Source organism: Bombus vancouverensis, chromosome 13, assembly GCF_051014615.1.
Source record: "Bombus vancouverensis nearcticus chromosome 13, iyBomVanc1_principal, whole genome shotgun sequence".
NCBI classification, from domain to species: Eukaryota; Metazoa; Arthropoda; class Insecta; order Hymenoptera; family Apidae; genus Bombus; species Bombus vancouverensis.
The window spans coordinates 3,651,595-3,669,809 of NC_134923.1; the positions used below are offsets into that span (position 1 = coordinate 3,651,595).

The 18,215-nt window shown below is 43.3% G+C and overlaps 1 protein-coding gene across 3 annotated transcripts in view; it reads left to right on the forward strand.

The window, feature by feature from the left end:
* msi (RNA-binding protein musashi) overlaps positions 1-18,215 on the forward strand; it is a 99,701-nt gene that overhangs the window by 22,961 nt on the left and 58,525 nt on the right. Inside the window, exon 1 of one of the 3 annotated variants that reach the window (XM_033343609.2) lies at positions 13,107-13,859. The exons of the other annotated variants lie outside the window; for them this stretch is intronic. Within the exon in view, the coding sequence (XP_033199500.1) occupies positions 13,828-13,859 (32 nt within the window). The 5' untranslated portion in view covers positions 13,107-13,827. Of the gene's footprint in view, positions 1-13,106; positions 13,860-18,215 lie in introns of those variants that run through there. 3 annotated transcript variants of the gene reach the window in all.

Genomic DNA, 18,215 nt, shown 5'->3' on the forward strand with positions numbered 1-18,215 from the left:
GGCTCTCCGTGCTTGCTCCTTGTCAAGGTAATTCAGAAGCAATTTCATTAGAAGATGAAACAACGAGAGATTGGCGAGCAGATTTCTCGAGCGTTATTAATGGTCCCCGTGTGCACCGACGACGGAATTGCCGTGGCGCGTTCGCACTCTCGCTGTTGATATCGCGAACAAAGTGGCACGGACAATACGTGATTGTCGTTAACCTTCAGACAACGTGACATAGGCGAAAGGTCAGACGAATCGCGTAGGTTTGGTCAGAGTAGCTAAAAAGTAGGTCTACTCTGTCGCGCGCAGTTCTGATTAAAACTTAGAAGAAGGGAGGGGAGCACGTTGTAATTTTACAGCCGGGACCGTCCCTTTTTTTCGCGCTCCGTCGACAGTCAGGAAGTCGCGATTAACTCTTTCTTCGCGAACTTCCTTTATTACCGAGCGAAGGGCACGGAGATTCCGTGGATCGAAAGATAATCGAGCTTTGTGACTACGATGCGCTACGATCTCCAAGATGATGACTTGCCCTGTTTACTACGACCCACTCGTCGTATTAATGGCACCCATGACTTAAGCTCTCTATGATCGGTTACTTTCTCTCGTCGATCGTTAGATTCGAGCTAAACGAAACTCTACCACTCGTTAGTTTCTTCTGGACTACCCACACGGCTGAATTGCATCAAAATTGCACACCAGAATCGTTAACGTTAATGCAATCGATGGGCATGAGTGATGTACGAAGAACGCGAGGAGTACACAATGGCGATCTAAGTATTTCTCTCGTTTTCCAACATGCAACGTTCCTCTATTTTTCTAAAGCTATTAATTCAATAGGTCGAGCTGGAGCTCCGAGTGTGCCGAGGCTTATACCTATTACTGCAAATCAACGAAAATATCCGCTACCGGCTCTCTACAACTACCAAGGAGTTGGCGAGTTGGCTAAATCGCGGTGTCAGCTTTTCATTGTATCATTCACCGCTGGGTATTCAGATCCTACGATTGATTGCTCTAACGCTTAGTCGAAATAATTCCATAGAGGAAATAAACAGATAGAGGTGTAAGATTTTATGAGTAGTTTCACGAATTATATCAAGTTTCGGATTCTTTATATTCTGATCACGTCACGAGGACGATGGATATTTTTCTTGATCGTTCTCTTTGTGCGTGAGCGCAATTACTTCTAAAATTCGACACGGGAGATCAGGCATCGATCATTCGGGAAGAGATTAATGGCGTTCGTCCCAAGGAAAGACGTGCGCGCTATCTGCTCCGATAATTCGGATTGGATTCGATGGTTATTCCTACCATAATTCCCTGTTAAGCGAAAATAATAATGGTGCAATTAACCGTAATTAAACGTATGTCGAGGAAAGCGTGACTAGACAACGGTTTGTTAAGTTGGCGCACACCTGTGACGCTTACTATTTTTAATGGTTCATTGAAGTAGGAAGAAGATGTTCCAAGTGACGGGCGTCATCGGGTTGACTGGCGTGGTGTTAATTTATTTCATGAGCGAAACACACGTACAGTGTCAGGTGCAGGGACACCCACGCGGTGTAAATTCGGCGACTGGAATAACGTGGGTGGCATTCTGACTTAGCTAATGCCAACCAGAACCGTAACCTATTGTCATTGGCTATTTAACAGCGTTAAAAAAGGATTTGAAAGTTTAAAGAGTTAGAGTGGGTGTAGACAGGGGTCAGAATTGTCTGATCGTCGTAGATCATAGAAGCGATGCTTGCGTTTTAATACGTGGCGTTTTAAAAATTGGCGCTATGTGAAATAGAGACGAACCGATGAATTCGAAATTACTGGAGATCCTTCGAATTTTTTGAAACCGAATGGTTAGGAACCGCTCGTCGTATATTCTATTTGCACGCGATATGATCGGTGAATACTCCGCGGCGTTTCTACGTCACGCTGCCATTATCGTGAATATTGGAGGATGCGCGCGACCGTAATCCTTCAGAAGCGGCTCAGCTTTCGCAAATGGAGCGTTCGCGGCTATAACGATAGGCTTTGCCGATGCTTTCAAGATATGGGACACCGGCTGCTTTTCCACGACTTCGCTAATTTAGTGGGAAATCCAGTCATACCGCAACCGATACGACGAATTTAGTCGAGAAACTCTGACAAATCGTCGCGTCACGAGAATATGAGCTTAAAAGTGAGTTGCCCGGCGGCATAAAACTCGCGGCACACGGTCAATTAGACTACAGCGAAAGGATTAATAACATAATAGCTTAGCGCTAAAAAGAACGCTGACTCGAGAATGAGAATCGAAAGGTAAATGCGAGGTTCGAATATTTTTTTAGCGTCGAGAGACGAATGGAAAAATTTCCAATAGTTGGACGTAGACGAGCAGAGGCTGTCTGTGCCGCCCCACGTTTTAATTACACTTCGCACGAATTTCGACGAAATACCCGAGGAGCTGGCTCGCAATTTTGTGCCGCGTAACAGTAAGGAATAAAATAGCGAGGAGGTTTGAACGGTGGAGAGATCCGTTGACCTAAAATATGCGGCGATACAGCGCGGCAAATGCGCCGGGAAGATTCCTCGATAAACCCGTAACACATATCGAACTATATCCCCGCGGCCCGGGTATTTTGTGTTACGTGTATCGTAACTAATATGCCGCGTTCGAAACGTTCGCCGCAAAATGTGAAAAATTCCGAACCTTCGAATATTTTCAAGCTCATACTACTGATGTACAGCGGCGGACACTGGCCTCTGATACGCTGACTATTAATACGAGTATTAATCGACCCATGTGCCAACTGCGCCGTGAATCTCCAGCTTTTATTTTAGACTGCCGCTACATTTTCGTAGCCAGGATGCGTTCGCTTCAATCTCGTCTCGTTCCACTAGCAAACTTTCCATACTAAAGTTAGACCGTCAACGTGATATTAGATCACGATAAACGCACGGAATAAGTATTTCAGCCTCGACGACATATTTTTAATCAAGAAGCCCTTTGAAAGAAGTGCACGTAGGATAAGACGATGGATCGAGTGAATCTAGTTGGAAGTTTTAGTTTCAACTATTTAATATCAGTTGGGGTTATTTTATCTAAGTTAATATCAGAGTGTTATCTTATCTGTAGATTCTATGTATAAGACTGTAGATTCTCGTATAAGACAGTTTCTAAGAGTCCTAATAATCGCGAACAGGATCGTATTTACCATAAATCTACAGACCTTTTTTCCAGAAAGGTCCTTAACTTCTTTTTCCGAATAATCATTAGGTTTTTCTAGGAGAAAGATGCTCCGATGCGGAACGACTTCTCGCGGAATCGCGTGTCGATCTAGATTCCGATTCCCGTAATTATAATTATCGCGTGCAGGTCGCGAGGGCACTTCAACAAAAGGGAATTTCTTTCGTTTCAATTACGTTCGAGATAACAAGGTGATGCTTGCATCGGATTGATTGCGAAATAACGAAATTAATTATATGGTAATTGCGGTGTACAAGTTATATGTCGATAATAAGCAAAGGAAATCGCTAATGGATCATAGACTATTGCAATTATTTCATATATTTTACATCGCGTTGCTTTCGATTCCAGAGTATTTATCATCGTAACACTGGATGAAACAGCATGAAGGGAAAACACGAAACATCAATGATACTCACCAATGAAAAACACACAAATTCATCGTGGCGAAATGGGCCACTGTTTACGAAACCATGATTCTTCCAGTCCCGAGAGAGTTGTAAAAGCAGTTTGCAGCCTCGTAATAGCGGTTCCTCTCGTTGAAACGCAGTTGCTTAGTACACTGCCACGATTTTGCTCGAGAAAACAGACGATACTGAATTGTAAAAGTCACAGCTCCCCTTCTTTTCAACGGTGAAGACTCGACGTTAGAAAAATTATAAGATCGAACTGTAACATTTGTCGGTTCATCGATCTCAATTTTATCGAACAGGACGATATTTCAATTGCGATTGTTTTCCTCAAATTGTTTAAAATTAAACGAAACACGGAGAAATTTGATTTGAAGAAATATTGTTCTTCGTTGACTGAGATAATTAAAAATTGAATACTTCGACAATTTTTGATTGGATATAACATTTCTGCGAATCGAAGTGAAACAATTTCCATCTGAGAATCCTTAACATAAGCATTCGCTTATTGTTGCAGACACTACGACACAAAAGTTAACGAATTCTCAGTTTTTTTTTTTTTTTTTACAAAAGCTTTGGTCGTTCTCAAGATTCAGACTTCGTGATTCGACTTTGTTTTTCTCTCTCGTTGAAGTACCAAACTCGATGACGTTAAGAAGAGTAGAAGAATTCGATTAGAGACAGATAAAAAATCCGCGAGAAAATTATTGAGAAATACTCGCAAAAAGGAAAAGCTAAAAGTTAACGAAACTCGAAGTCGGCGAATGCCAGGTATCTTGAGACTTGGCGTTACGCTCGAATTAACGTCTACACGGATGGCTTCCTTTCTCTGCGTGATCCTCGTTCCTCTCCGTTTACCGCGGAAATGCGAGTTTAAAGAGTGCATTCGTCCCATCAAGTTGACTATAAATAGACGGCCAACAGACGTTTTACCGATAACACGCTATCCTTTCGATGTCTTTCTTTCGTCCGCTAAACTGTAATACGTTCATCGTTTACGAATAAATCACCGAGAAAATATAATAGAAAGAAAATGGCAGAGAAACGTAAATTACATCAGGGAGAATTGAATCTTGCTCGCAAACGTCTTTGTATCGATTATTCGGCCCCACGTTGCGTCCAATCTTCTTAGCTATCGACATAAACGCCAGAAAATCAACAAAAATGGAGTTATCTTACCTTTCTCCGTATGATCCCCGATTACAATTAATCCTATCAAGATGATCTTTTTCGTTGTAATTTCTAACGCGATCTTACGCTTCGATAAATTTCACTGGTACCAGAAAAATTATATTATGGTAACTAGCAATCTCGCTTAGGGCGAATTGTCCTGTTAGTCTCGTAAGGGTTGAACCAGTACGACGAAAACGAAACACGTATACGTATACATATAATGGTATTTCGATCTTGATAAAAATCTATATTGATTACTTCAAACACCTCTACCCGTTTCTAAAAATTGTAGTAAGGTGAAAATTGAAACGTGTCATTTTGACAGATTTAGCGATTCTACTTCTTTTCCCCGACGTCCGATTCTGACCGTAAGTCAAACCTCTCGGCCACCTTCCTAATTCCGATTTTTCTTGGAACGTACTCCCGGCGAGGCCACGACTCGACGATTCTTCGATCGGAATGACCCCGGGGCTGTCGATACTGGTTCCGGTGTCCGATAAGGGTAACGAAGACCCGTACTTTTGTCGTACGAGGAGAATACTACTTTCTCGCTCTTCCCTCTCGTTTTCCTTTTCCTTCCTCTTTCGCTCGGCCTATTCTTTCTTCTCTGCCTATTTCCTTTTCCTCCGCCTATCCCTCCTACCCATCGCCCACCTCCTCGTTCCTCCATTGCCGCCCTCTCTTCACTCTCTTTTTCTCTGTCCCCGTTCCTCCGTCCCTGCGTCTGTATGCCTCCTCGAATCGATACGGCATCAAGCTCGAAACAGGGCTGGAGAGTCGATGGTACGACAGGGTTTTGGTAACGATCTTGCCGTCTGATATACCTGCCAGGATATCCTACGAATCGACACGGGCTCGGTTTCGCGCGTTTCCACGACCTTACCCGACGTTTCCGATCTCTCTCTCTCTCTCTCTCTCTCTCTTCCTCTCGATCCTCACGTGATTCTATTTCAGAGCGTAACACATTTATTGTCCAGAATTTACAAAGTCTTAGATATTAATATACCCGAAACAAGAAAGTTACAAGAGCTAGAGGATCGATTTTAGTAGCGAATTCGTATAGCAGTTTCTTCGAGCCGAACTTTCTTATTTAGCCGGTGAAATGTCGGGGGCTTGGGTGAACTAGGGGTTGGGCGTGGTGGATGCAAACAGCGAATGGTAAACAGTAAATCGCGAAATGGCGGGAGGGATAGAAATCGTTCTCGCGCACGCATTCTCGTCACGATGTGCACCGGCTGGCACGGCGCACCAGACACAAGCCGTACTTTACTACTTACAGCCCCTGCCCCTCGTTCCATCCGTTTCCTTCATCCCCCCTCACCCCATCGAACGCATACTTAACCCATTTCTGCGCGGGATGCCGCAAAATCAAGATTTCCTTCGTTTCCTCCCCACTCGTCAATCGATCGGTTGCTCGATCGATCGAATATAAATTATTTTATTTAACACTCGCGACCCTAGAGTCGTGCAAGCGACCCCGCTTCTTGCAGTTTATAGACCGTTGCCATTTTGTTTCGTACTTATAGATCGCTTTCGAGGATAATTTAGCGACTAGGCAAGCCTTTTGTTTCTTTAATTGCCCTTCGTTTTAAACGACATTATACAACGCAATTTAGGAGCGAACTGAGTGCGCTTGTTTTCGCTCATTTCGTGGAAAAAGCTAGCTTAATCTCATCATCCCCGTGGCCGAAAACAATGTCCGCCACTGAAGAACGAAATACGAGACAGCCGATAAGATTCTCAGCTTCTCGCGGTAATTGCGATCGTTGTCTTTGAAATGAGCCTGAATAGACGAGTTTTGTTAAATTTCTGCCGACGTGATAAGGAGGGAAGAACGGCCATCGAAAGAAAAGGGCATGTATCATAGTTGATGGTTGGTCTTTTTCACCCTTTCCGTTTCTAAGTGTGTATGCTAGTAAATTATAACGATACCGCACTATACGGGATCAAGTTGTAACTTGAAGCGGAAGCACGGGAAGTTCCCACGACTGTTATTGTTATTGTTGCCGATTTCCGGAATAAACTGTCCTAGGTTCACGGAAAATTGAACTTTTTTGGAATTAAGGAGACGATAATTCCGTTGCGATAGTCTTTGTTATGTACATATATAGTAGATATGTCTAAACTAAGAGGATACAGAGGATAGATTAAACTACATCTATGATCGGTTCAACTGAGATTTTTTCCAGATTTTTGCTCCATAAACTCATATTCTTATTAAAATAAGAATGGTACTCGTATGACTACAAGTACATAGTATCATGTGCAGTCTTAAATTAGTCACGTGAGACATTCTTTCAAAAATTTCGTGTAGCGCACGATTTCATTTTCCCCATTCAATGAGGCATAGGGAAGAAAATATATTCCATAGTTCGTCACGAGGAAATGTCGCTTGAAACTTGTACGAGATGAAATACGATATTCTCCCTTTATGGGACCCTGTAGTCTCAGGGTTTACATAGAACAATGTAATCCCGCATCGTGTTTCTTGGATGAATAACACGTTTCACGTGAATCATGGCTAGTTTCCATATTTAGAAAATCGGATTAGCGAAATATGTACTCTTATGATCTACAACTTTTCTTTGTCCTCTTTTCCTCAGCATCACTCTGAAGTACCTGAGCTTGTCAATTTTCACTATTAAAACGAAAGTATTACTTCCGTCCGGATCATATACTTTCTTGCGTCCTTATTTTCCTTGCAGCAGATTCGTTCCTTACTTTTCTCTCGGACGATGTTTCGGCTTCACCAGGGACGAGATGGAAACGCCGTTGGAGCTAGCCAGTTTACGCGCGGCAAGTTACGAAATTTATGGCAACGAGAAATTTATAGATTCAATTTCCGCGATATTTAATCGGGTCGTGTCCGAGCTCCGCTTAGAATTCAAGCAAAGCCTCCCGGTTAATCGTTCCTAGCCATTCGACTGAAGAAACGGTCTGCAACATTCGTGCCAACAACTTTTTTCCTCCTCGTGCAGGTTTAACCATGTATATATTTATTGTCCAAACATTCGGCCATTTAAACGCTTACGTACAAACTTGCCACGATCTTTGCAAATAAAAATTACACGGATAGAATGTAACAAGTAGTAGAATTTTCTTGATTTACTTTGACATAAAATAGTTGAAGTGAGATTGCAGAATTTTCTTTTGAATGGACTCCTGTTTTTCTTCACTGAATCTTTTAACATATTTATCATATATCCAAGGTTGTTACGTACGGATGAGATACGAGCTGTTTTTCGCATGATATGCCGATTAGTAATATTGAACACGCGTTAAAAAGGAAAAAGTACGTGTTCGTGAAGGCGATAGAAATATAATGAAGAAATAAAGACCAACGTTAATTATCCGTAGCGGCGAGCATCGTCGCGATCTCGATGTATCGCGATTTCAAATTACAATATTCACGGTTTGCTTGACACATACCGTGTATTAAGTATCTACGTGACCATCAATTAAGGCCGCGAGTTAATTAGTAAGATTGATTAATTTATTCGTCGTAGCATTCGATTAGATTCAAGGTGATAAAGATACATGGAAGATTAGTGGATTGACATTAGTTTATGTCAAATTAAGCAATTTAGATGTAATGTATTTCTGTTTTCTAACTTGTTTTCTAACATTCTGTGTATCAAGTAGATTGTAGCTTTTTAAGAATTCACGACAACAAGACTTGGTGTCGTATTAAGCATCTTACGATTAGCGTAATTAATCTTTCTTGATTAGTTAAAAATCGATCGTCGAGTTCCTTATCGCGTATTCATGAAGATCGGAATATTCCCGAAGAGGATCGTTGCGAACGAGTACCGCGATTCGGAGCTTTTAACGTCCTCGGGGTATCCGTTGGATAGATACAATTACAACATACTTCATTAGGTAGATCCGCGATGTTATCTCCCGAAGGAGGATCGTAGACGTGCTGCGTCGTATCGCGCAAATTCAATTTACGTAATAAAATCGCGCGTCCGCGATGTCTCGGTCGAAGTCACGGGACGAACCGAAGCGTGAGGATAGGTTTCAACCGACGACGCCAGAAACACTACGACTGTTCTCACCCCAGCTGTCTTCCCTCCCTCGCAAAGCTTCGTGTTACCGGACGAGGAAGTCCGAGAGTACTTCCTGCGTTTTGTCTGGGCCGAACCAGCTAGAAATCGTTTGCTTCGCATCGAACATCGAACTCATTTGCCGTGTCACGTTTTATATCCTTTTCGGCGATTCTAACTGATAAATAAAAAAATATTCTTGCGTTCAATAGACATCACTCTATCGCTCTGACGATATACCTGCGTATTACAACACTCTTCTACTCTTTACAGGAACTTTCCACTTTTTACAGGATACATTTCTTATATACACGTATTCTTACCATCTTTGAAAGAGAGCTGCTCGAGAGTTTCGACGAGCATTAATCATCGCTAATACCATCGGATAAAACAAGTTGTCGGAGAAGTTGTTCGAAGTATCGCTGCATAAAACATCATGCGCAAAACGATTCTTTAAGTAATTACACGGCCGGAAGTAAGCGAGTTTCGCCGTTTGTACGGAAATGGTATCTACTTCGCGAGATTAAAGTCACGGCGCTGTGTACTTGCGCCATTTAGATATTGCTTGGTTAGAACCCGTATCCGTGTTATTCGAATCATATTGATATTCGTAATATCCAGCCAGGGCTGATACGCGTGCCGAGTATCGAATCGAATGAAAAATACCTACAATGGGAACAATACCCTTGTTCGATCTTCATTCAGCAACTTTCGAAATAACCTAGATATACTTATATTTTTAAGCGAAAGGGACGGGAACGAAGGTTGAACTTGCCGCTGTTTTCATATTCGATGGCGAACACTCGAACGCCATCGCCTTCCTTGGCTCAATACAAAAATAAAGAATAAAGGGGAGACACGTGTGAATCATCGTACGTGGCAGAGCCGCCTCACGATAAGATTCACTGGCTGTCTTTTTGTTTTGTGTCTCGATGCGACGTACAGCCGTCAAATAACGTCGGCACATTTACCTTGTGTCGAGGCACGCACGTCCAGAATCTGGCCAGCGATTTGGAGGCCGGCCAGCTAGTCCCAGATCCTGACCTGCCCTCTTGACATTCCACCGTACAATTCTCAAGCAAAGTGGCGGCGACCGAGCGAATGTACGGTACAGGGGATTGAGTTGAAGGCCTGGGAAAAATGCAACGGCAATTACAGTGACAAGTTGGGTATACCGTTCTCAGTATATATATTGTGTATATATATATATATATATATATATATATATATATATATATATGCGAAAAAGGTTGGAGCAGGTAATAAAAGTATATAACAGTGGGAAAAGCGTACATTCGAACTATCCAAGAAACGTATTCAGGTATTACTTTTCCAGGTTTTCGCTTCATACTTTGTGTTGATTGTTTATTTGACCGAACGGTACCTTTTGCTATATATAGCTTTTACTCTTAGCTGGTTTTATAGTCACTAGTGAAACGTGCGCGTTATTCAGTTGCTTAAGTCGTACGACGTTGGCTCGTGAGATTGCCGTCTGGTCTGATGCCGATTTCCCCACGTCAAGCCCACCGAGCCCACCTCTCTTTGTGTCAACGTGCACGTGTTAAAGAACGCCCAGGCGTTAACATTCTCGATCGTTTCTTCCCTCTTCGCTTCCCTCACGATTCGTGGAAACGCACCGACAGTTCTTCCGGAAAAGTGTATTGTGCCGCGTCTTCGGAGAAAATGAGCGAGCGAATGGTGGGAGTTAGTGGCTTAAGACTCGGCGATACAACAGTGGAAATTTTACCCGAATGTGAACTCGGCGTTCCACAAAGCTGCTGGTGAGTTAATTTTCACAAAGGTACAGATTCGAACACGTTTTGAATAGTATCAAAATGCATATCATCGAATTTCTCTGCTTCCATTGACAACTTGTACACGAACTGTCTCCAAAAATCTAAATCACATTTTCCATATTAACGAAGCAAATTTCATTAAAAGGTTGATCCCTTTTAAACTTCATTCGCCAGTTTCGCCTGATTCGCTTGATTCGCTTAACTGCAAACCTAAGTGTATTTTCGACCAAACGCGGAAAGACACGATCCCCCGATTTCCGTTAAGATAATGGGGCTGGTTGAGAGGGTATAACACTGCAATTAACAGGGTTATAAACTATATATTTTTAACACTTAAGTTACACCGTTGCTTGTGATATACGTCGTAAACAATGATTTGGCGTATAGAGATGCGATACACTGGCACAATATTCATTGGTAATCGAGCAAGGCTCTTAGAGTTTTTGTTATAGTTGACGTAGCAATAAGGGAAAAAACTAACCCGGTACTGACATGTCGATTATTCTAACGTTGAAGAATAAGTAATTTACCGATGCTATGTCGGAGGAAAGCTAGCGATGGGTGTGTCTAGCGCACGGAACTATCGGATTTGTTCATGACATTTTTGGTCAGAAAAATGAGGGCAGTATACATTGCTTCTAATGGGATAAACGAAGGTTGGTGAACTAGAAAGGGTCTTAGCCGCCCTCGATAGAAAGTTCCTAGTATGAAGTGTCATGCGTGAAAATTTTCTAACTAATTTTCCCGTGTCAAGCCATAGTAGACAATAATATTTAGAAAGCGATTTAGGAAAATCGATATTTGTTCGGTCTGAAGGACCTTAGCTAGCAAATTCCTGAGATTTACAATGGGTCCTTAAGACTATTGAGTTGCCGCGGTATGTGGCCTGGTCTAGGTAGAGTGTCGCCCGACGTAACACTAAGAGTACATTTTATACATTTAAAATGGAACCTTTTTATCGTACTGTTGTTTTTTTCTAAATCTGCAGTTTCGCTCGATTCGTTTTAATACCAAAAGCGCCCAATATAATGTTGGTAATACGATCAACGATTGGCGAGCTTCCTAGGAGAAAGGAAACGCGTGGCACATACGAACGAGCCGTCGAGAGGCAAAGTGTGTCATCAATTAGAATCCTTAATCCTTTCCGTTTCCGGCAATGTGATTCGTTGCACGAACACGAGGGCTCTCGGCGGATGAAGTGGCCCTCGTAACAGGGCTCAGAATCAAGAGAAACACAGTTCTCTCTACGTACAGTGACTGACTCGCCAGTTCGTTTACATACTTCTAGCTTCTAGGAAATGCGCATTTATCTTCTTTTTAGATAAATTTAGAATGCGCACATTGCCGTTGCTATGTCTAATGATTGCAAGCAACAATTCTTACTTATGCATATTTCGAAGTTTCCCTATCGAACTTTCTAAATAGTGAATTGTATTAATTAGTAGATACTTACTTTGATTTCTCGTTCCTTTGCAGTTATGAGGAGGATTAAAAACATGGAAATTATGTCGAATATAGGAAAAGGAAATAAATAGAATAGAATAATATCGTGTTTCGAAGTACACGACAAAAGTAACGAAATTCTGGTTGTCCATCGAGGGATCTGAGGTCCTTGAATGGCTATCCCAATCGCCTGACTCAATTCCCATTGAGCACCTGTTGGGTTTATTGAAAAAGTCAGTGGTTGATTTTTACTGTGGGAAAAGGTGCAACTAAATTATACCATATAGATAGTTGCTTACAAGATTTCCCTTAAGTTTTTGTGCTCTTTCCGATAATAAATATTAGTTTATATTTATCAAATATATAGCAAATCAATCGAAATGAATACAAATCATGCAGTCTTAAGCAAAGCTAACTCTTCGGTAGATGTCAGCGTTGTTAACAGTAAAAGTAAAAGCGATCGTTTATTTATTCCGTCGCGTTTAGATTATCGATGAATGGATTACTCTCCTCGACGAATCTTGTCAGCGAACCACGAATAGTTGAAATTTTCTTGCAGCAGTCGAGTAACTTGAAAACCGCGTACGATTCGAAAACCGATATTCGTTGGTAAAAGCAACCGTTTAGTGGAAGTTGAGAAGCATTTAGTGAGCACCACTGCAAAGACTGGACTCCCGACCGCCGCGGAACAGCACGAGGCGTGGAGTCTTTTAGCGAAGGGCAGAGGAATTGCGAACAGGCATTCTGTCTGTGTGCGTGCGCCTGTTTCGTAGTACGCGCCACGGCCGCGTTCGCATAGGGGTGCGCTCGCTTCTCCCTCCAGGTGTCCCAACCTAACCTACCCCTACTTCGCGGTGTATCCCTTGGTTCGGCCAATTCCCCCTTCCCCGTTGTGCTCGTCGACGGCCCGTGCGGTCGGTTCTCCGTGCTAGAGATCCCTTCGCCTATCCCCTCTCTGCCTGCCACGGGTTTCCCCCACCAATAGGTCGAAGAGGCGAGCGCACAGCTGCCACACTGTGAAGTGCGAGGACTGGAGAGACGCGCAGCGACGCCGTTATCGTCTAGCCGGTCGTTTGGACTAACCTACAAAACTGTCGTGGAAAGAAGAAAGGGGGGTCGAGAGAGAAAGAAGGAAAGAAGAAAGCCGACCGTGAGAGGGAGAGGGAGAAAGAGAGTGGCCGGCGTGCGTTTCTCGTGTTTTCCGGTTCTCGCGGTGACTCGCGTCTTATCAATCGTGGGTGCTGTTACCGCGTCGAAAGCCGGTCCTCGACTCGCGCGGCTCGTCGTTCCTGTCATCACGACTCGCCGTTCCTTTCTTTCAGTTACTTCGTATGCGCAGGCAAAAGTCAGCGACAGCCTGTTCGAATACCGGCGTAACAGGGAGACCCTTTGTCTCGAAGATTCGGCTTGTTCGAGTTGGCCGGTGTGTGCGGTTCTAATTCGCGAATATTAGCCGGTCCAGTTGCTGCGTTTTGGCGGTACTGTGATTTAGGTACCGAGAGAGGCAGCCCGTAACGCACGGTCGCGCGTCATCGTGGCCCACCGACGCGACATCCTCGTCGTTTGGTTATATTCGTATCGTCACGACCTTGAACTTGTGCGTCTATATATCGTATCGAGTGGTTGTGTATGTTTCGTTTAACCTGTGACGTCGAGACATAGTGCGAGGAGAACGTAAAAGAGAAGGTACATCGAGAAGAGTCTACCGGTTGAGAACCGAACGACGACAAGGATCCTGGAAGTGACCGCGTCCAACAATGTTTCCCTATACGACATTCCCGGCAGTAGGGTAAGCAAACGACCACTAGTCCTTCATTTTTCCCTGCGGTTCAAGTCGTTCGACGGCAATTCCCTGTCCGTTTTCTTTTTGTATGTCACATGCGTGCGTGTGTGTGTGCGCGCGCGCTTGTATGTTCACCGTACGAAAGACCTGCTTTTTCTCTGGCAGCGAATACGCGTCTCGTCCTGCTGCATCTCACACGCTTCAACCATCCCGTGTCCTGGTGTTCGCATTCCTGTTCATGTTCATTTTCATGTTCATGTTCATGTTCATGTTCGTGTTCTTTCTTGTCCTTGCGTTAACCCTTTCATTCTGGACTGTTTGTTTTCGTCGTGCTCGTCTGTCATGCTCGCTTCGAATCGCTTGATAATGAGCTTCACGTACGTACACGCTGCCTGCGTATTTGATCTTGTGCCCATGCTTTATTTCGCGTAGAAAACCGGCCAGAGGAAACAAAAACGTGTGCAACTGGCATCGCGATGTGCGCGGGTGTATGTGTGCGCTCGATGTTGCACGTATGTATGTATTTCACGAATGGGAAAGAGATAGGACGCGCGGTCGGCTGTGTGCAAACAAGAGACGGGAAACGCTGGACAGAGAAACAGAAAGAGAAAGAGAGACGTATGCACGTTTCTACGGGATAGGAGGTACGCCCGAACTTCGAGCGCGTCGACGCTTTGTCCTTTCCCCCTTTGCTCCTTCTCCCTTTCTCCGTCGCACTTTCGCCCTCCTGTATCTTCCATCCCTGTCTCTCTTTCCCCTCTTGCCTTACTCGCTCGCTCTTTCAGCCCCGATGTATGTACGGCGTGCAAACGTGTAGATACGCGCGTGTATACCTACAAGGATCGTGGCTGAGCCCTTGTTGGCTGGTTTCAGAGAAATCAATCGTGTGCAAACGAGAATAGCTGCGTTCAGACCGATTCGAAAGTTGACAAAAAAGCTCACGTGTCGAACGACGACATCGGAGATCGTTCCGCCATACTGTCTTTTCGCTCGACGGACAGCCGGAGAAAGAGAGAAAAAGACAAACAGCCTGATGGTAAACGACGCAAGGGAGAGATGTAAGAAACGTTGAAGGTTCCATTGAATCACGATTCGGATCTTGTAAATTGCGTTTCGTTTAATCAAGAGGCTCCTTGGTTGTCCTGGCAACGCAACACGCCAATTCGACGCGGCTCGCGAGGGGAAGAAAACAGAAAGCAGGGAAAGGGTGCAGGAAGTAGCGTGACACCGAGGGCCGTTATGCTTGCAGTTAGGTTAGGTGATTGTGATTCCGATTTTCTTTAACCCGGTCGTCATGACGATGAAAAAGCAACCGACTGTGTATTGTGTATTGACATTGCCTCGACGGTAATCGAAAGCGAGGTCCGTGACAACTTTCCAAGTGAATTTCGCCAATCGGAATGGATAATTGGTAATTAAGCTCTCGTTACGTATCGCAATAAAATTGCCTGCATCGAATAATCACTGATTTGCCATCGACAACTACGCGGCAATAAAATTTGTCTATACAGAAGCTACGTAAAAATATTTATTGGTACTTCCTAGCGCATTGACGTCGACGGTATATAGGATTACATAAATCTGTGTACGTCACGTAGTATTACCGTTTTCAATACTTTTATCGGAAAAGCATGAATAATTGCATATGGCTGTATTTAGCTATGTTCCATAATTAAACCTCGGTGCAAACTGTCGTGTCGTATGTTTGGACGCGGTACAAGTATGAACGAATTTGTTCTGGTTTCCTTAAATTACTTTGAAGGTATCGCCTTCACGAGATTTCTGAAAATGCCAACGACAATGACAAGTCTTTAAATTCCTCTCTTTTGTTGTTGATGCTACAAAAGCTCAGAATAATTGTTAGTACGTAAGTACATAATACGAAAGATATTCTTACGAGGTCGTGGAAGGAAAACGAGATGAACAGCTGCATTTGCGCGAGCAAGGCGAGAAAAATCAAGCGAGGTCGTAAATTAACGCGTTGAGTGACGATACTCATTGATCTAGCCGTACGTATTGTTGTACGTGGCCCGCATGCATGCGGACACCTGTGTCAATTTTCCATAATTAATTTCCATCATTGTTAGTAGCGCAACAATGTGTCATTGAAGAACTGGTTCTTCCGAGCTATCATCGTTTGGCTTTGAACGAGGCTCGAGGTCCTCATATCTCTCAAACCGTCTGCAATTACATATGTACTTGTTTTGCTTCTCAAACATGTAAACTTTAATTCCTGATCGATTTTATGACCTCGCTGTATCGCCCCTATCATACGAGACGGGTACATATGCACATATCCTTGTATATATATTGTACGTGATTCAAATGATGTATACGTTGCATCACGCTGGACTAAAGAGCCAACTATGTCACTCTATTTGTATTCTCTCACTAGCTAAACTAAAACAGTTCACGTTTATTCGGTTGCGGTCTTATAAAGATAAATTTTGTTTTATGGATTGTTCGGTCTTTCGCTCTCTTTCTCTTTGCAATTTGAGAAGTATAATTGGCTTTATAGAAGTATAATTTTCAAAAGATATGCGTTCAAGAATCATCCTCGGTGGAGTAGAACGGTAGAAAACGAAACTTTTTAGTTTACGGCAGGAGGAAACGCGGTTACTGACGTACATGGCTAAAGTTTTAATTGAAACGTAAGCCTGACTGTTCTCTCCTATTGTTTCAATGAGTCATAAACAGTGGTACCATGAAAAAAGTGGTATCTACTTGCGTATCTGATGCTGCATGTACAAATATTAATTATTGGAATTTCTCTGATGTTAACGCAAAGACTCGAATGAACGCGAACAATATCGCATCAAACAATGTAAATTATCGCATTATTCGTGACTCGTGCAAAAGGTTAAGGGTAAAAGGCAAATGCGTAGTCAAATTATCGAAGTGACGCAAAAGCTACTCAGTGAGGCTTCATTAGGAACTGCAACCCCGACGTATCGCATTCGTCGAGTATTTGTAACGTTCATTCGACAAATCGTCGTGCATCGAATCGCCGATCCTCTGGAATGTCAACATTTTTGTGACGGAATTCGAACCGTGAATATCTCGTAATTAATTAACGCGCTCCCCGCACGCTTGTGCCTGTAGGAAAATATATAATCATTAGTTGTTACAAATGGTAAGCCAATAAATTCCTGCACAAGAATCGGTTTAATGTTATTGGGGAGGGAGGAATTGAAACTATTGAAATGCAGATATTTCCGCATATCCGAATTTTTCTGGATACGACTGAAGGAATCGAACTTGAGCAAAAATTTTGATCGCTTTATGATTAAACTGGAGGAAAACTATTAAGCGCAAATCTTAATAACTGTTTAAAGTAACTCTTTTAAGATTAGTTGATAGATCAATCAAATTCTCCTAAAAGTATAAGTACTAAGGCAAGAGATACTTTTAAAATTTTGAAGAAGATAGAAAAAGATGCTATACATGGAAGCAGGTGTAGATATGTGTGAAGTTTGGAAGGTATCAGAAATCGAGCTTAAATAGTCTCTGCACGGTTTTTCACTTTCATTTCTCTTGCCACGCAATTCCCGGACGCGATTCTCTGGCAGAAAGCCCATGATAAACGCAGACGGAGAGCCAGCGAGCCGTCGTTTGTTTCTCGATGGAAAGCGTGGCTTGTAATTAGTTTGGACGATAGGTCGGCCGGTTACCGAGAAGCACGAAACACGCAATTGGTTTTGCTAGAACGGAGAAAGAGAAGAGCGGGTCCGGGCTGCGCGGCGCAGCCAGATGGAAGCTTCGGGACGAAACAGAGAGGAACGATGAGAGGGACCGAGTCACGTGTTTTCTTCGACCAGTGGATGTCCGTCATTGTGCACTTGTGCAGTCGATAACCAGCGCGGCTGGCTACGATCCGCGAATGTTGTGTCAATAAATGTCCGTCACTGACATCGTCAGATGCTTTTAAACCGGGTCTGGCCATCGCCGCGACTGCTCGATTATTTGCCTCGCTGGAGTATCGCGCTCGAGGTGCTTTCGATGTCACTGCTGTTCACTTCTGTTGTGACTCCCACACCGGCCCCGATAAATATCGGGAAATTTTTCTTTGCTTCTCTCGGTCTTTAAAAGACACCGTCGGCTCGTGTCTCCGAGTGCTTCGCTCTTTCAATCTTTTGCGCACCGTCCATCGATCTCGCTTTGTGCCTCTAGAGATTCTTATTTAGACTGTTTGTACGGACTCTTTCAGAAAGTTGTGGTATTGAAATAATGATTCTATAAGAAAGCCGAAACATGTATTTGAACGAATGGAAGTCATATCGAACGTTGTGAGTTGTAATTGTAATCTGTCGTCAACGCTGTAAGCAGAGACAGTCGATATTTGATCGATGAAAAAGTCTTGTA